General features: G+C 40.7%; 2 protein-coding genes and 1 long non-coding RNA gene across 7 annotated transcripts in view; 1 reads left to right on the top strand and 2 right to left on the bottom strand.

Annotated features, from left to right (window-relative positions):
- DOK7 (docking protein 7) overlaps positions 1-6,555 on the bottom strand; it is a 59,551-nt gene extending 52,996 nt beyond the window's left edge. The window contains exons 1-3 of one of the 5 annotated variants that reach the window (XM_030270643.4): positions 6,285-6,555; positions 6,113-6,158; positions 3,718-3,963 (exon numbers count right to left, since the gene is read on the bottom strand). In XM_030270643.4, coding sequence (XP_030126503.4) covers positions 3,718-3,963; positions 6,113-6,158; positions 6,285-6,338 — 346 coding nt within the window. In that variant the 5' untranslated portion in view covers positions 6,339-6,555. Of the gene's footprint in view, positions 1-669; positions 3,652-3,717; positions 3,964-6,112 lie in introns of those variants that run through there. The other 4 variants (XM_030270642.4, XM_004176632.6, XM_030270641.4 and 1 more) reach the window with 4 other exon arrangements.
- Positions 5,980-7,226, top strand: LOC140683901 (uncharacterized). The gene is made up of 2 exons (XR_012055517.1): positions 5,980-6,183; positions 6,585-7,226. It is a non-coding gene; the product is annotated as an uncharacterized lncRNA (long non-coding RNA).
- Positions 7,227-8,498: 1,272 nt separating this feature from the next.
- HGFAC (HGF activator) overlaps positions 8,499-16,807 on the bottom strand; it is a 40,485-nt gene continuing 32,176 nt past the window's right edge. The window contains exons 11-14 of the mRNA XM_030270640.4: positions 15,931-16,070; positions 13,674-13,814; positions 12,541-12,689; positions 8,499-10,191 (exon numbers count right to left, since the gene is read on the bottom strand). Of these exons, the coding sequence (XP_030126500.4) occupies positions 10,021-10,191; positions 12,541-12,689; positions 13,674-13,814; positions 15,931-16,070 (601 nt within the window). The 3' untranslated portion in view covers positions 8,499-10,020. The remainder of the gene's footprint in view (positions 10,192-12,540; positions 12,690-13,673; positions 13,815-15,930; positions 16,071-16,807) is intronic.

Raw genomic sequence — 16,807 nt, 5'->3', positions numbered from 1 at the left:
ACTCTGGCATAAAAATCTATGTGGAGCCCAGACAGCCACATGCAAGTAGCTGTAAGGCCATTACTCCCTATTATGCCAGTTTAGGACTGGGAAAAATCCACCATATCTTGGCCTAATGCTACAAATTATTAAAGTTGCAATGCTATATTAATTTATCCTAAGTCTTCCAGGCTAATCCCTATCTCAGTTTTGTGAATCATGCAGCCTAGACTGCACTTACCTCTTCCATCCTTGCATCATTACATGGGTTGCCCTCTGTCTCTTCCTCTAACTGGTGTCTCTCCTTTTCCACATGCATGCACAAAAATAAAATGGGGCTCAAGGAGCCCAAAAGCCAAGGTACAAAGAACTAAACAAATCTATCACTGACTCATCTGCAACTTTAATAAACTGCTTCACTTCCTCCCTAGCAGTAAAATGAGGAAAATTACATTTTTCCACTTTTGCAGCTCTTTCATTAGTTAGTGATGGCAGATGCCAAGACATTTTAAATTACTAGGAAGCTAAGCGATTTAAAAGTAACAAACACTTTTAGATGTCAGTTAATTTTTTCATATTTCACATCCTAAATTTTAAAAGAGTAGAGAAAGAAAAAGAAACACTTATCTCATTCAAGTTTACAAAATCCGGGTTCAAATCCCAATTCCAGTCTAATTGCAGTATCCTTACCTAAAGCAGTTGTTCTAGGCTGGTCTCCCATTTTCTCTTCCAGGGCTATTGCATTCTGAATAATAAGTTATTAGGATCACTTCAAGGGCTTAAATCTCAGTGTTTCAAAGGGAGCAATTTAAGTGAGCAAGAATATAATTCTCAAACAATTGTTTTGACCTCCACTACTGCTCTAGTTTCTTTCATATTGCGATTAGACACACAAAAAAAAACAACCAACAAAGAAAACAAAAACAAAAAACCACAACTAATTAAAAAAATAAACAACATCTGTCTTGGTAGAGAGAAGCATCAAGACTCTGATTTCCAGGGGGAGGTTTTTGGTGGTGTTTATCAAGAAGTAACATAGATTTCGTTTTTGGTTATGTATCAAAGATTACACAAACAGCTCCCTGCCTATGAAATCTACTGGGTAACTTCCAGGTACTCTCAGCTCTTGCCTGTTTCTTGCCCATGCCTCTTCAAGCATCACAAATTTCATCTGGGTCTGAGTCTTGCGTCTCATCTAACTGCTTGCTGTATTCTTAGTCACGATCCGAGCTGTAAGCCAACTCCTCATCTATGACATGCATTTGCTGAGTTCCCTGAGGCTCCAGCAGAATTAGCCACAAAGTCATTCGAGTGAAATGTGCAAGGAGACAGAGATAGATCTAACTAACCACAGCTCTGCTTACAGTTCTGCCAGTAGCACTGCTAGGGAGCAAATCAATAGTCACACCATGTCCCCTTTTGGGCACGCAGTTCTTACGCAACCTACTTAAACATAAGCTATCAAAAAGACAGCAAAACCATCGTGATCCATAATGCTCAGAAAGCAATCTTTAATGTCATTTGCATTCCTCTGCTCAGTTAACTCTGCCCAGTATTTTGCTGGCAATTAAACCATGGGAGAAGCAGCATCAGGATTCCTTCTCCTTCATAACTGAGGAATGAAGCCCACTGTGCACATAATCAATTCCAAGTTACAACAGATGCTGAAAACAAAGAGTTCCAGCACAAGTTCTGGAGCACTGTCAAAATACAGCACGCCCAAATCTGAACAGAGCCAAAGTAAAAGGAAAAGCATATTTGAAAATAAAGCTTTTCCATACACTGCTTTCTTGGTAAATTGGAATATTTTTCAAAATTCTCCCCAGCCTTTGACTTCTCTTACTCTACAAAAAGAAATTTGTGAAGATACAGAGCTGAGTATATCCCTGAACAAAAGGTACTACTTAAATCCATCACTTTCTTCAGCCCATCTTTTCCTTTTCACAGCTACGCGCTGACCTGCAGTATACTAACTTCTCAAAATGAGTTGTGAGCCCAAGCACATTCCAGGAATCACATCCCCTCATCTGCTAAAACCTGAGAGAAAACACTGGGAACTCCAGTGTGAACGCCTCCATTCTGTGGTCCTCATTCAAGAAGAGCGTCAGCTCCTTTCACTTTTTTTTTTTTTTGCTTCCCAGACTCTGAGGTCATCTCTCCCTAGCCTATTTTTATCATCCAGCCACCTTATTTTCACAAGGCACACAAAGGCACCCTTACTACACTTTAAGAAAAAACACCAGTCACCATCTTCTCTTCATCTACATCGTCTCTCTTTTCTATTTCTGTCTACTCAAACTAGACACACTTTGACTTTGTTCTCCTAACTGAACATGAAAGACGAAATTCTGAAAAGAAATTTCAATGCTTTGGTTTATTCTCCTGCCCCTAAGATTGTTTGCAATTAACTTTATACAAATTATTGCCAGTTCAACCAATTACACTTGTTTTCTTGCTTCTTCATTTCTTCACCCCACACACATAATTTCTCCACTTCACCTTTACTCCATGGCTGCACATGTCATAATCCAGTAGGCTCTATTCCTACCTCATTCACAGCTTTCCTTGAAAAAAACTCTTTGCTGTTTTACATGTCCTCCAACCCCAACCATAACCCTCACACCCAGACTGAAATTACTCCAGCACTACATCAGTGCAAGATCATAAAAGCCACACCTACTCTGTTATATTCAAGTATTCCTTCAGCTTTTAGGACAAGTATGCTATATATAGATCCCAAACCTAATTAAAAAAAAAAAAAAGTAAAAAAAACCAGCACTGTAAGACTATAAAGCTGTATCATCAAAGTGCACCAACCACTCCAGCTACTCATGCTTGTATTGTTCAGCAACTCCTCTAACCTTTCCAGTTATGTAAGGCTTCGTATTTGATAACCCTGGGGGTTATATCCACACATCTCACTTCTCATAGTGCTACATATTTCTACTTTAAAACTCCCAGGCCATCTTTCTACATATGTACTGCAAAGGAATGAGCCCACAAACCCAACAGATGGCAGAGCATATGTAACAAATGATAAAGATTGCTAATGTGTGTCTCCCACACACCTACCCTCCTTCCCTAGTTATGACTAAACAAACATAAGACAGATACTATGGATTACCAACATTACCACTCTTTGTTCACCAGTACATTTTACAGCTGCTAACCAAGAAAATAAAATAGGAGGAAAGAGAAAGGTGAAGTTAGCTGGAAAGAATGTGTCTGATTACACTCCTCAGGGCAAAAAGTCTCTTTTTGAAATGGCACATGAGCAGCAATGAGAATTATCAATGTAACACCCAGTAGGCAGCTCAGCAACCTGGGCATGAACTGGCCAAGTTCTACTCAGTACTCTGCATCTCTTAATTCAGGCTGCCCCTGAGTCCTTTTGCTAGAATCCCTGAATCAGCTGTAGGACCAGAAGCAGAAGTTTGATCACTTTTGCTTCAAGGCTACACACTATCAGTGTCAAAATCAAAACCACAAGTTAAGAGCTGTCATACATCAGTACTGGATGGTACTGTAGTCAAAACCTATTGGAAGGGATACCTGCTTTAACATCTAAGGGGGAGAACAGTTTGTCCACTCTCAAACGAGTAACAATCTTGTCCTGAGCTGTACTGTTTTATTTGCATTTTAACTTCACTTTTCTTTGGTTTTTCACCCTGTGGCTGTGGGAGAAAAGGAAAAAAAAAAAAAAAAACCAGAATAAAACTGTGAGAAGACAAAGGTTACCTTCCCCCAGACTGTAGCGTATTCGCACATCCCACGCATACATCGTTTCCTTGCTCTCAAATCCCAGCATCACCACTTGGGACAGACAGATGATTGCGAGCGTGTGATTCAGGCCCTCATAGGAGAGCCCAGGATCCAAGCCACAGATGTCTTCTAAGGTCATGCTGCTCCTCTCCTTATGCCCTTTTGCTCGTTCAGATTTATCCTTGTACACCAGCATGAGCAAACAGTCTAAAAGGAGCAAAACTGTCAGAGATGATGATGCAGAGCACAGACCATAAAAAATTTCTCAGCACCCTGCTGCAATACAAAGGGGCTTTAGACAACTGCAGGATCAGCTCGATAAAGTCAATGGAGAACTCTGATTACTTTTCCCAGCCCAACCCCAGGTAGTTTATAGTCCTTATTTTCAGGAAGCAAACACTGAAGGTGTCTTTTAAGGGTTAAACTGCAGGCTCAAAAATAAGGAGGTCAGTAATAAATCTTCCCTATTTTATTCAAAGTCCAGTGGCATTTCAGATCCTCTCCTAAGTCCAGTGGGGACTGACTCATTAATTCTGAGCATTAGGAGCTATGCTAGGAAAGCTGTTCACATTACAGACTCTAAAGACCGAGAGGCTATTGTTGTCTGTATTCTCATGAGAACATACTGAACCACAAATGAAGTTCTTACAGTAGCTCACAGATTACCCAACCACTAAATGGCAAGCAGACTGCCCCACGAGACTGTTCCTGTCGGCTCAGGTTTCCCGGTTAAATGCTACACAGCAGCCTTTGCTAAAAATCATTATGTGCCACACCTTCTTTTATTTTTTTTTTTTTTGGTGTTTGCTTGTGTCATCTGTTGTTATTAACCACTTCCCAAAGGTGTTTGTTACACAGTAACTATGCAATGGAAGAAACCAGTTCGAGTGCCATAACTCCGCGGGGGAAAGCAAGCATTTTCACAAGCAAACCCAAAAGGAAAGGGGAGTGACCTCTCCCACCTTCAGCATTTATGACAAAACCAGCCCTCTTTCCCCCACATTCATTTCCTATCACACAGCACTCAGATGTAGATGAAACTAATGGTCAACATCAAAGCTGCAACATCCACAGCTTAAGCTAAGCTATGAACCACAAAAGACAAATATCCCCATGCACCATTTTATAAATACTGGGGATGGTGCTCCCAGCCCCGCTGAGGTGCCCTGCAGCTCTGAGCTGGGCAAGGGACTGGCAAAATCTCCATCCACAGAGAAAAAATGACTGAAAGACTAAACTGTCTGCTAACTAATGCAGAGCTTTGCATGGATTCCCAATTGTCTTTGTGCACCTGTTAGCAAAAACAGCTGCAACCACGGTATTTAGACATTCTGCAATACAGTTGTGTGTCTGAGGAACGGCTATGGTTTACATACCAAGAAAAGCGAATCACCAGGGGCTTTTTAGTAAACCTGGCTAATTGAGCTAGAATAAAAATAGCATTTTTGAGGAATAAGCTGCATTTTCAGTCAGGCTCCACCATCGACAGCCTTCAAAGCTGGCTTACAACAGAAACGCAGGCCCATGTTCACAGGTCTATGTACTAGCCCTATGACAAACAGATGCCCTTTCACACAGGGAGGTTTCACAGATTTAGATGAGATACAGGTATTCAAACGACTAAAATAGTCTTGTAACAACTCAGGTAACAAAGAATTACTGAGAAGCCTTCAGTCTCTCTAGCAAGAGGCTAGAAGGGCTGCCATGATCCATTCTGCAGCAGCGCAGATCCACGTTTTCCAAGTGTGGGCAACATTAGCCCTGGAAAGATACTTTTGGGCCCAAATGTTTTCCCTCTTGGGAACAGGTGGGGAAACCTAAAGCCTACTTTTCCCTCTGCAGCAGTAAAACATCAGCTCTGTGTAACGTGTTCAGTTTCCCCTTCAGAAGCATGGAAACGATCTTTTTTTTTTTCTCTTCCGTAATTCAAAATGTCATTTTATTTTTAAATTGAAGTGATATTTTCTGTCAAAACACTGATCAAAAATAACTACTGAGCTTACAGTGTCAGAGTTTGGTGGGGGTTTTTTGGGGTTTTTTTGGTTTTGGTTTTTTTTTTAGGTGGGTTTTTTTTTTACAGCCAGCAATCACCCTGAAGAAGTAAGTTCACCACCAGAAAAATAAAAAAAAAAAAAATTAAAAAAAAATTTTTAAAAAGTGCACTTTGAACGGGCACTAAATCCAATGCCTGTGCCTTGGAAAGTCACTTCTCCCGTAGTTTTTAGTGAGCGCAGATCTCGCCCCGCAGCCGGACGCGGCTCCCGGGCAGCGCCGCTCCGGGACGGCCCCGCCGCGGCTCTGCGGGCACTCGCCCCGAGCAGCCGGGCAAGCTCCGGGCCCCGAGCCCCGAACCCACCCCCGGGCCCCTTACCTGCCACCGGGGAGGGCTTGCGCAGCACCAGCCACCTGCTCTTCCACTGCAACGAGAGGCAAAGGGACAGGGTTAGCCGGGGCCGCGGGGCGGAGAGCGGGCTCGCTCCCCTCAGGGCAAGGGGCGGCGGTCGGGGACCCCCGCGGGCCGAAGGGGCGCCGGGAGCGGGGACCTTTTTTCCGTCTCTCAACTTGACGTGACCCTCCACCACCACGGAATCCGTCATCTTCAGTCATGATTCCGGACAGCTGCGCCGGCTGGCTGCGCCCGCCCCGCGCTGCGCCCGCCCGAGGGGTCACTTCCAAAATAGCTCCGTTCGGGCCCCGCGAGGGCGGGCGGGCGGCCAGCGCGGCCCCGCCCGGGGAAAGGGGGTCTGCGGGCCGTCCCACTGAGTCTGTGTTCATGTGTTTTACTTCTGGGTTAAGGGGGGGATCTTGGATTTTTTTTTTTTTAATTTTTTTTTTTTTTCCAGGGTTTCAGAGCACTCCGGAGCGCCGCGGATCCGCTCCGAGGGCGACCCCCGCCCTGATCCGGCTCCGGACTTTGCCGCTGACCGCAGGGGCTGCCCCGCGGCCGGGCGGCCGCAAAGCCCGCACTGGATTTCATTCGTGGAGCGGGGCCCGCCTCTGGCCGGCCAAAACGCCCCCTTCCGACACCTTCTTTACAATGCCCAATTTTCACTTTCAAAAGTATAATTACAGCTCTCCTTGGCTCCCAGAAGACACTGCCAGCTACCCCGGATAAAAATACTCCTCTCACTTTTTTTTTCCCCTCTTTGCAATGCAACTGTCACGAGATAACAACCCGCTTACACCAAACCAGAAACAGCTACAATTAATAGAAGAAGATGTGTTAATGATGTCCTCAGATTTATTTCCACGAGCAATGGACTAATTAGAGTCCATTATTCCAAAAATACTCCTGCTGCATCTTATTTGATGGTAATTAGTTCATCAGCTTTTTTTTAAACAGCACTACAGCACATTTTTCTTTCAGTAGCATAATAGAAGGGGGGTTTTTTAGATGTCTGCATTTATTTCTTCCTTTTAAATCGGTCAGTTTGCATGGAATAACACACAATTTAATAAAACCATCTTTTAAGTGTGTTTCATAATGGAATAGGGAAGTGTTTGTTCAACTAGCTTTGCATTCAAATTCAATTTCAATATAGAGTTAGGAAAAAAAGATAAAATTTTAGTAGTACATTTGAGTTTGGTTTTCTTTTTAACCAAGGCAATAATCACTTAAAGGGGGTAAAAAAATATGGAGAATTAGTTTCCATGGGGTAATGCTCAACAGAAAGGCAGGAGACAGATGCTGGAGTGCCTCATAGGAATGTGATTGATGTCAGGGTGTGAGAGGTCAGGACATCTCATAACCTGGACATCTCCTTGCCATCCCTACTCTGTGCTTGTAATACTGTGCTAGTCACCTCACAGCTGAGGCTCAAATGATTTTCATTTAGTACCACCAAGCCAATGCAGTCACAGTGGATAAACAGGCTGCTTTGAAAGCCACAAATTAATTTTAATGCATTCAAAGTAGTATCAGCTGGAGATCTGTCATTTAGACCTTTGAGGGCAGAAAACAGACCATTCAATATCTTTTTTTTCAAAGTGTGTAATTTGTACTGGTGTTGTTGTATACTGATAGAAGCAGCATAGATTATAAAAACAGGACAGCTAAAAATCTCCACACAAATTGTCAGAAACACCAGTCTAACACCTTTCCTATCAAACAGTCACCTTCTTTACTGCAAGAGAAGACCAAGAGAGTATATACAACACGAAACTGCATGATCAAAACGGGGCACAGTGTGGATAGATATTAATTTCAAAGTGAAGCTGAAGTCACAAAACAGATACAGATATTCAGAATGGCTTCATCTTTGAGTGGAAACCTGTTCCTGATGAATCCCTTCCAAAGACTAGCAAACAGTTCCTTCCTGCTGATGCAGTACTTGTCTCAGCAGCAGGTACAGTAAGTCCTGTCACATGGTCATACATATTCATTTTAGGGCATTGAGCAAGCCAGACTCATACTGCAAATGGCCAGGGAGGCACACCACACCACAGGAGTGTCCAGCTTGTTTTGAAATCAAGATCCCAAAGGTGGATATCAGTTTTTCAAGCTACCATTTAGTGCCTCAGAAAAACAAACTGAAGACTTTAATTCTGGGACACTCAGTTTCAATAGCTGCAAAACATGTCCTGGTGCTTACATCTGCCTACTGAAAATGTGTGTGACACTTTGACCCTTACAGAGAGATTGTTCAATGCCTTCCAGCGCAAAGTGTTATTTCATCTTTCTACCAGTTCTCAACCTCTAGATCAGCCTACAGAGGGATTCAAAGATCTTACTGTAACTTTATACATGACAGACTAAGTTCAAGAAACAGAGGGTAAATGTTTTTATTAAACAGTTTACATCATTTATCTAGATTAGCATTGTTGTATATTTTTACTTTCACAGATGCAGGTTTTGGTTATTTTTCCTTAAAAAAAATTCTTTTAATTGCAGATAACATTCACCACTACTAAGAAACCCATGAGGACACTGCAAACAAAAAAACACATCTGAATATCTAGGCACTGCTTTAAAATTCTATTACTTTAAAAAAACAACTTTGCTTGAAAAACTTAAGAGAGTTCATAAATGTTCACTGCCAGGGGTGAAATACATTTCACATCAACACCTAAATGTACACATCTGACATAGCTAAAGGTCTCCTGTAATAGGAAATTTTTTTTTTTAATTCCATTCTTTGTCAGAATTTTTCTGTTTAATAATTTTCTGCCTGTTTTTGCTAATACAGCTGAGTCCACTGCCTCCAAAGAGCTGTATATTGTAATAATTGCTTTGGTTGTTCCCATAACAATTCTATAGACCATGACAGTAAAGCCTGTGGTTTATGATATCACCAAATCCCTAAGGAAAATGTCAAGCTGCACCCCAGCCATCCAGTTGAAAAATCTGTTACAAGAAACCTCCTTTCTGAATTATCTAAATAGTTGAACAACTTGTTAGTACAAAACCTAAGACATCTTCAAAACACTGTCAAATTAAAGAAACGTTTAGGGATTTATCAGCAAGGGGAAGTATTTCCATTGCTATCCTCAGGGCAAGGAGCAGATCACAGTCTGCAAAAGGTCCTGGCTGTATCAACCTAAATCAGTTGCTCCATCTTCCAACATTTTTCAGGAAGACTTTGAGCTCTCAGGAGGTGTTGTGTTAACCTTGCTGGAAAATTGCACACCAGGTTCAGCAGAGATCTGAGACAGGTTCCTGATTTTACGTCAGTGGAACACAGAAATGTGTTTATATAAAAATATGCTTACGTGTTTTGTTGAAACAAAACCTAAACCCTCCGGTTTCTTTCCCCAGACCTGTTGTTGCACTTAGCTGAGGAGCAGATTTATCTACGTTGTTCTCTTGGTGTCTCTTGCCCTGAGCTTCAAGAGATCATTTCTCAGGGAGAGGGGATTTCATTTTTGATTTTCCTGTTTATTTTTTCATTTCAACTGAGAATACAAGGGCAATATTGTTGCAGGTTGGTTTGGGGGATGACAGCTCCACCAGAAACTTCAAAACACATCAAATCCCTTTTTAGGTAATCCACCAGGCAGGCAGAGAGTTGTAGATTTTTGTGCACTGTCTTGATATGTTGGAGATTTTTTAATTAAGACAAATAAAGGCAGTCATGTGTGTTGAGCAATCCACAACCCTTGAATGCTAGATCAAGGCTGCTGACATCAGATGGAGCAGGGCTGCTTTTAGTGGTCTGGCTTGGAACTGCTAACAATTATCATGAGGCTTTTCATATCAGCTTATAATAAAATATTTATGCCACTTTAAATAAAACCAAAAGACTCCTGAACTCTGCTTCAAATGTTAGTGTATTTAACTATTCAACTAGTTTTTCGGGGGGTTATTTTCTCATTAATCCACTTTACATAGTTTGTCACTCTTGTGTATACTCCAGGTCTGTTGGCTCTGCCGCAGCCGTCTCCCCAGCTGATAATTCCATAGAGGTAAGAGATGTCATTTTCCTCACAAGCCAGAGGTCCACCAGAATCTCCCTGCATCAAAAGTAAGCAAAGGTTATTTAATTTGATAGAAAGCAGTCAGAAGATCAGTTAGGGAAAATCCTAAAATAGGAATGTTTGCACATCAGATTAAAAAAAAAAAAAAAAAAAAAAAAAAAAAAAAAAAAAAAGCAGCTTACTGAAGTTTCATTATAGAAAGCATTTTTAGTCACATTTAAATATAATGGTGGATTTTTTAAAATTAAGCATTAACAAAAGTATCAAAATATCAGCTTTGTTTAAAAATATGACATTTTTAGATTCATACACCTACTAAAAGCATGGTTGATTTAGATAATTTTCAATGGAAGTGAACAAGCCTTTGAGGCTTGGCAAATATGTTGTAATATCAGCACTGCATGAAGGGGTTACATGGGTGCATTTGGACAGTTTCTTGATGCAGTTTACTGCAACTTTTAGAGAACATGAGAGCTTTCAAAGAAAGGTGTTGCATACAGCCACACTTTGTGACTGTGGGATACTGTAATTTTATGTGGCATATGGGGTTTTGCAAGTGTTTGAATTTGCTACTGAGTATTTAACTTGTCATTAAACCATAAACCAAAAATCAGCCCAAACATGCAAGAGTTAATTTTGAACATTTCTACTTATTTTAAATCTTGAAACATTAAGGACAGGGGTTATTCTTATTACTCATAGATTGACTTTCTAGAGAAATTGAAATGTTAGAAATTAAAAATGTGACTTAGTAAATGGTACTGGTAAAAGTAGCCATCACTAGTTATTTGAGACCAAGGAGATTTTTTTTCCTATCTCAAAATAAAATTTCTTGAGAGCAAAATACCTAGGAAAAATGTGTTGCCTTTATACTGAAGATTTCTGTGATAAGTGAGGGACATCAGATGAAGTCTTGCTTGTTTGCATATTTTTCACAATTAGTCTAATTGATTGCAATTTTGGCATCAGTGCACTGATTAAATGAAAAAAAGTTTCCAAAAAAATCTTTTTAAAATAATCAAGGAAAACACATTGTCTGTTTGAAGTTTCTTGGTCTTGTAGTATTTTTTATACATGGTTTACAGGTTAATATTCTAAGTAAGTGTACATTACTGTACATTAAAAAGAACCCAGAGGTCAGCTACATCTGTTATTACATTAAGAGGTCTATATTGTTTGTCCTCAGACCCCACTACAAGTATGAAAATAGGAAAAAATGAATTATTGATTCCCTAATAATGATTTCATGTCACGAGCACTGTTCTTCAGCAACATCTGTGACTCAAAATTGCTGTTTCTCAGAGTTTGTAATTCTCTCCAGACCACTTGTCTTTGTGCAACTCCTTTCTCCTTCCCTCCACTTTCTTTTCTCTTTTTCATTCCCAATTTCTGTTTTTCCAGGGCTGGGAGAGAGAACCAGCTGTAATGCTGTCTCTTGTATTTGCACTTCCTGGGAAAGGCAAGGGGAGCTGGGTAGTTTCCACCTCTCTGGCTCGTGTGAACCCTTGCAGCCCTAACCTCAGCCCTGGCCTTGAGCTACTGCTGGCTGCTGCCATTTCAGTCCTGCCACCTTTCTTTGGAAATGTTTATGACCTCTATGGGGCTTCCAGCACACACTACACATGGTATTCTTTCCTGCACTTACACTGCCAGCTATTATCTAGGTGCTGCCTTTTCACAAATTTATCTTAATAGAGCAAAACCCTCCTCCTTCAAAATGAGCTGTAGATTAAATCTGAAGTTTTATGTAAGGAACAATCTGATCCTTCATTTTAAGGAGTCTCATCTATCACCACAACAATTCTGCATCCTTATTCAGAGCCGAGGTGTGACATAACTGAAAGTAGTAAGAGCATGAGGTCATTCCATGAAAGACTGAGGTTACATAACACAGTTTCCAACTGACTGACATTCTACACCATTCAGTCACATCCACTGTACAAACTTCAGATCCTTCCTCCAAGCCTCACCACTGCTCCTCACCTCCTACCCAGGTGTCCTTATTTTCCCTCAGTCAAGAGGTAGCAGCTCTGGGATTTGTCCCTACTCAGGTTCATGCTGGTTTTTCTGCTGGCACATCCCTGCCAGCTGGGCAGAAATCCACCTGCAGGCTCAGCCAGGACCAGAGCAACACACCCTCCAGTGCACAAACACTGCCTTATGTGAAGGTAGGAGGAATATAATACCCTGGAGCCCTTCTGTATAGCTTAACTGACATTGAACATGATAAAAAATGAAGGTGGAAGCAGTCACGTAAGGTTCTTTTCTTTAGGAACATTTGTTTTCTTTGGGAACACTATAAAATCAAAAGTAAGAATTGTAACACTACAACATTTATGAGCAAAATACATTTCTATCACCTGCCTAGAGATGACTTGGCATTACCTGACAAGCATCAGATTTGCTATCAAAGTAGCCAGCACAGAACATATTTTCTGTGAGTTCTGTTCCATAAATTTCAGGACGTCTGCACTTCTCCTCTGGAATAAGTGGAACCAGTGTTTCTTGCAGGACATCTGAATAACCAGATATATCTTTAAAAAAATTCCCAGAAAGGAAAAGAAAGTCATTTTTATAGAATGTCAAGAGCATAACAGGAAAACACAAGGCACAATACAACACATATTTAACAACTCTCAGTAATATTCATCATATGGACATCTTTTAAATAAAATAATTTTTTGAAGTGATTACTTTCTGATCCTCCAGCCAGACTCCATAAAATAACAGTATTGCAATGTCCAGCGATTAATCTATTTTGGCTTCTCTCATTTTCTAGAGACTCAGGAACAGTACTCCAGCACTCTTGTCCTTACCTCTTTCCAGATGTGATAATAAATCATCCATTTTTCAAAGACTCCATTATTTCTTTTTGTCTTTATACATTTAGACTGGGATATTTGCTCATACTTTGTCTGTCACCAAAATGTAGCAGCCAGCTCCTCAATCCTTCTCATCTACCTATATAGGTCTTTGCTATCTCAACATTGAAGCAGCATGTCCAGCCTCATAATCCTGAAACCCTCCTCTGAAAGGATGGGATGATTTTTCCCCCCTTTTCTCAAGCTGGGTGTAAGAACTTCTTAGCCCAAAGTCTACCTGGCCTTCTCCTATCAACATTTTCAAAGTTTCTTGATGGTGAAGTTAAAATTCTCTATCTGGAGAAATCAGGGGAAGGATTCACTTTGCTAAAATTCCAGGTGTTGGCACTCCAACGAGCTACTTTCTCTCCTCCCAGTCCACTGAGATCTAGCTAGCTCATAGCTCATTCCATCCTGAAATTGGTGCGAACATTTGGTCAAAGGAACCACACTCCAAATTCCAAGGCCTGTAAAGGAAGTTCAGGATGACTATTTCAGATGTAAATGTTGTAAACTCCAAAGGTAGGTAAAAAAAATCCCACCTGAAGTCCCTTGCAAAACATTTTACTAAACTCTCTGTTGTATAACCTATGCCCGAGCATTATGTTTTCATTATCATAATTTTTTTCTACAAACATCAGCTCTTGTTTTACTCACTCTCATGCTTGTGTCCCCATCCAGAAATCTGACATTTCAACTGGTCAGGGAAAACAGTGTTACTTTCTGGCAGGCAGATGGGCTGAACAAACTGGGACTTGACAGCACAACGTTGGCCGTTCTTCTTCAGCTTAATCAAAGCTGCAGAACAGAAAATACAGGAGGAAGAAAGTGACTGTTCCCTTTCTTTAATGGGATTGGCAGTAATGGGTCTCAGATACAAATTTAATTATCCCCTAAGCCTCTCTTAATTAAGATATTTCAATCAAAGACAGACAGACTCATCTCAACAGCACCTGATTTCACAGCAAATTGAAGGCTGAAACATTCAGCTACTCCCCTTGTGGGAATATTTATTTTATGCTATGCTCACTGAGCAGATTTTGCTTCACTGCCTCTGTAGAGAAGGGGGAAGATAGAAAATACATGTGTCTCCTCCCACCTTATAGTTAAATAACAGTGACATATCCCCAACTTTCAGCTGAAATAAGTGGGATGTGCAAATACTCACTGCTTCTGAAAGCCTGGCCACTGGCCTAACTCCAATTCCATTTAAAAAATTAATTACTCCAAGAGCTGGTGTATTTCGTGTCCTGTTAATACTGAGTTCAGCAAAATTCAAGGTCTTTAAAATTAAGGAATAAAACCTTGGAACATTTCAAAACCAAGCTTCTTGAAGCTACAAAATATTTCATAACCTACAGAGTCTTTACTAACCAGTCATGGGGTTGGAAACAGTGTAAATACATAGCTGTGAAGCATCATGAGATTGATACTGAAAGATTTCAAAAATTTCTTCCCTATTTCATTTGGCTGTAAAGCAGCAAAGGGGGCTATGTACTGGGTGGAACAAGGGCAGCATCTTGGTTTGGCCACACCACTCAAAGAGAACAGAGCTGAGGTAATGTGGACACAACTGTTAAAACCTTCTTATCAGGCCTTTTGAAAGCTCAAAGTTTTGTGAGCACAGCTGTGTGGAAAACAAGTGACCTTACTGGATAGTCTTATTTTTCTACCAGCTACCAGCTAATTTTTGGCCTTAGTGGAACATAGAAGCAGTAGCTCACAGCCTGGGAAGCCCACACAAATCTTGCTCCCACACTTCCTTACCTTGTTCCTCTTCCCCACTAACTCTGCCTGCTTCTGAATCCCTCAAATTTCCTAGCAAATACTCATGTGATGGTTGTTTCCTTTAGAAAAGTATTTTCAGCAGGACAAGACTCTTCTGTTGCATCAGTAGAAATCACTGACTGGACAGAACAAACACCTGCATCTTGCCCGCACAACAGCTTCTGCTTTTTCATTTATTTTTGGAATTGGACTTGTCTTAGGCACTCCACGTTCAGCTCTCCTAGATTTGGACATAGCACACTGGTGAGGCACGCCTACCTAATTTCAGAGTAATTAAAAAAGCTATGACATCTCAAAGCGCTATGGGTGGTTTTCACCAGGATATTTCATAGCAGAGAAATGTCTCAAATCCAGTTTGTCTCCTTGAACACTGTAACAGAGCTCCCACCAACACAGAACTTGAATGCATTTTGCTATATAGTAGAAAATACTCACCATCCATGAGCCAAAAAAAAAGCCAGTACATGCCTGACCTAAAATATTCCCAATGTCAGGCTATTAAATAGTCTCATAGACAAAGTGCTCACACAGCTTGATGCCCTGGAGTGACGTGACAACTTTCAAAGAGCAGATCAGAAAATAAGTAAGTTGCTGCTCCATTGTCATTCTGACTAATATTATAAGGTCAATCAGAAGGGCATTTAACTTCTGACTGATAAGACAGCTGATTTTTAAATCTATCTCAATATAAAAAATGATTCTGAGTACCACAGGTTTTCAGAGCAGATGGGGTTATTACATTCATCTAGTCAGATCCTTTATACAATACAGACAATAGAATTTTACCAAGTAATTCCTGCATCAAGCCTACAGCTTCTGGTTCAGTTGAAAAAATGCCTAATCTCACTGAGACTTGAAGTGATGATGAATCTGCCACACATCTAGGTAAATTGCTCCAAAGGCTAATTATCATAATTATTTAAAATTTGCAATTTATTTTTCATTGGAATTTGTCTAGCCCTCAGATGCTGTTATAACTCTGGTAGAACTAAGAACCTTCTGCATTCTAAAGCCTCTCCTAGTATCTATGATTTTTCCACTCTAAAGGCAGTTTCTAACAGAGCATCTAAACTTGAAACAAGGTCAAGTAAATGGAAAATAGAACTGTCTGAAGAAAAATACTCACCAATATCATGTTCAGTAGGATTGAACACAGAATACTGAGGATGCAAGATGTATTTCTCTATTTCAAATGTCTGTGTTACATCAGTTGTTTTATTAAATATTTGTTGACCCAGAACTACTCGAATGGTGGATTTTAGTGGACTGTAATGCAAGAGAGAGACAAGCAGTTCTGTGATTAGCAGGACAAATGCAGATGATTTTCCAGTGGCTGGGTATCCCATGAACCATTATAACCTCAGCCTCCCACCATGTCCATTGTTTGCCCTCTCATAATGCCTTTACCTGTTTCCCAGGCTTCCCGCCTACAGAGGGCAAGGAAAAAGATGTAACAGTGAGACTCAGGCTCTGTGGGTCCTGATTAGCCTAATTAAAGGCTGCTGCTTCTTGAAAGAAGGAAAAGGCCAACACAGGCACTGCTGCCCAGCTGCTGCTTGGCTAACAAGCATTTTTGGGGGATGTAAACACTTCTAGAAACTTAACTGAGCCAACTTAAACTCAGCATTGCCAATGATTACAAACTGCTTAGAAAGAAATGAGGGATCAAAAGATGAATCAGTAGTGGATATCTTGTTTCTGTGGGAAAAGAGTCTCCTGAAAAAAATTACAGACATGGGCCAGGATTTAAAGGTGCCAGCACATTGACAATTCATTAACATCTGGGAATCTTCCATCAAGAAGATATCACCAGTTCTGAGATCTGCTTATCTATGTTAAATCTGTTGTCCAGAATAAAAAGTAACCTGGTGAAGTCCCAAAAGCACATGGATATAATGGGAAACTTCACATCCAGAGGAGAACACAGTATTTGCAATTCACATAATCTTTTCCAACTATCAGGTTTTCACTTTAAGAAGACAACAGTCCTTTGATATCCAGTG

This window comes from Taeniopygia guttata, chromosome 4 (genome assembly GCF_048771995.1).
Source record: "Taeniopygia guttata chromosome 4, bTaeGut7.mat, whole genome shotgun sequence".
Taxonomy (NCBI): Eukaryota; Metazoa; Chordata; class Aves; order Passeriformes; family Estrildidae; genus Taeniopygia; species Taeniopygia guttata.
This window is presented reverse-complemented; position numbering and strand designations above follow the sequence as displayed.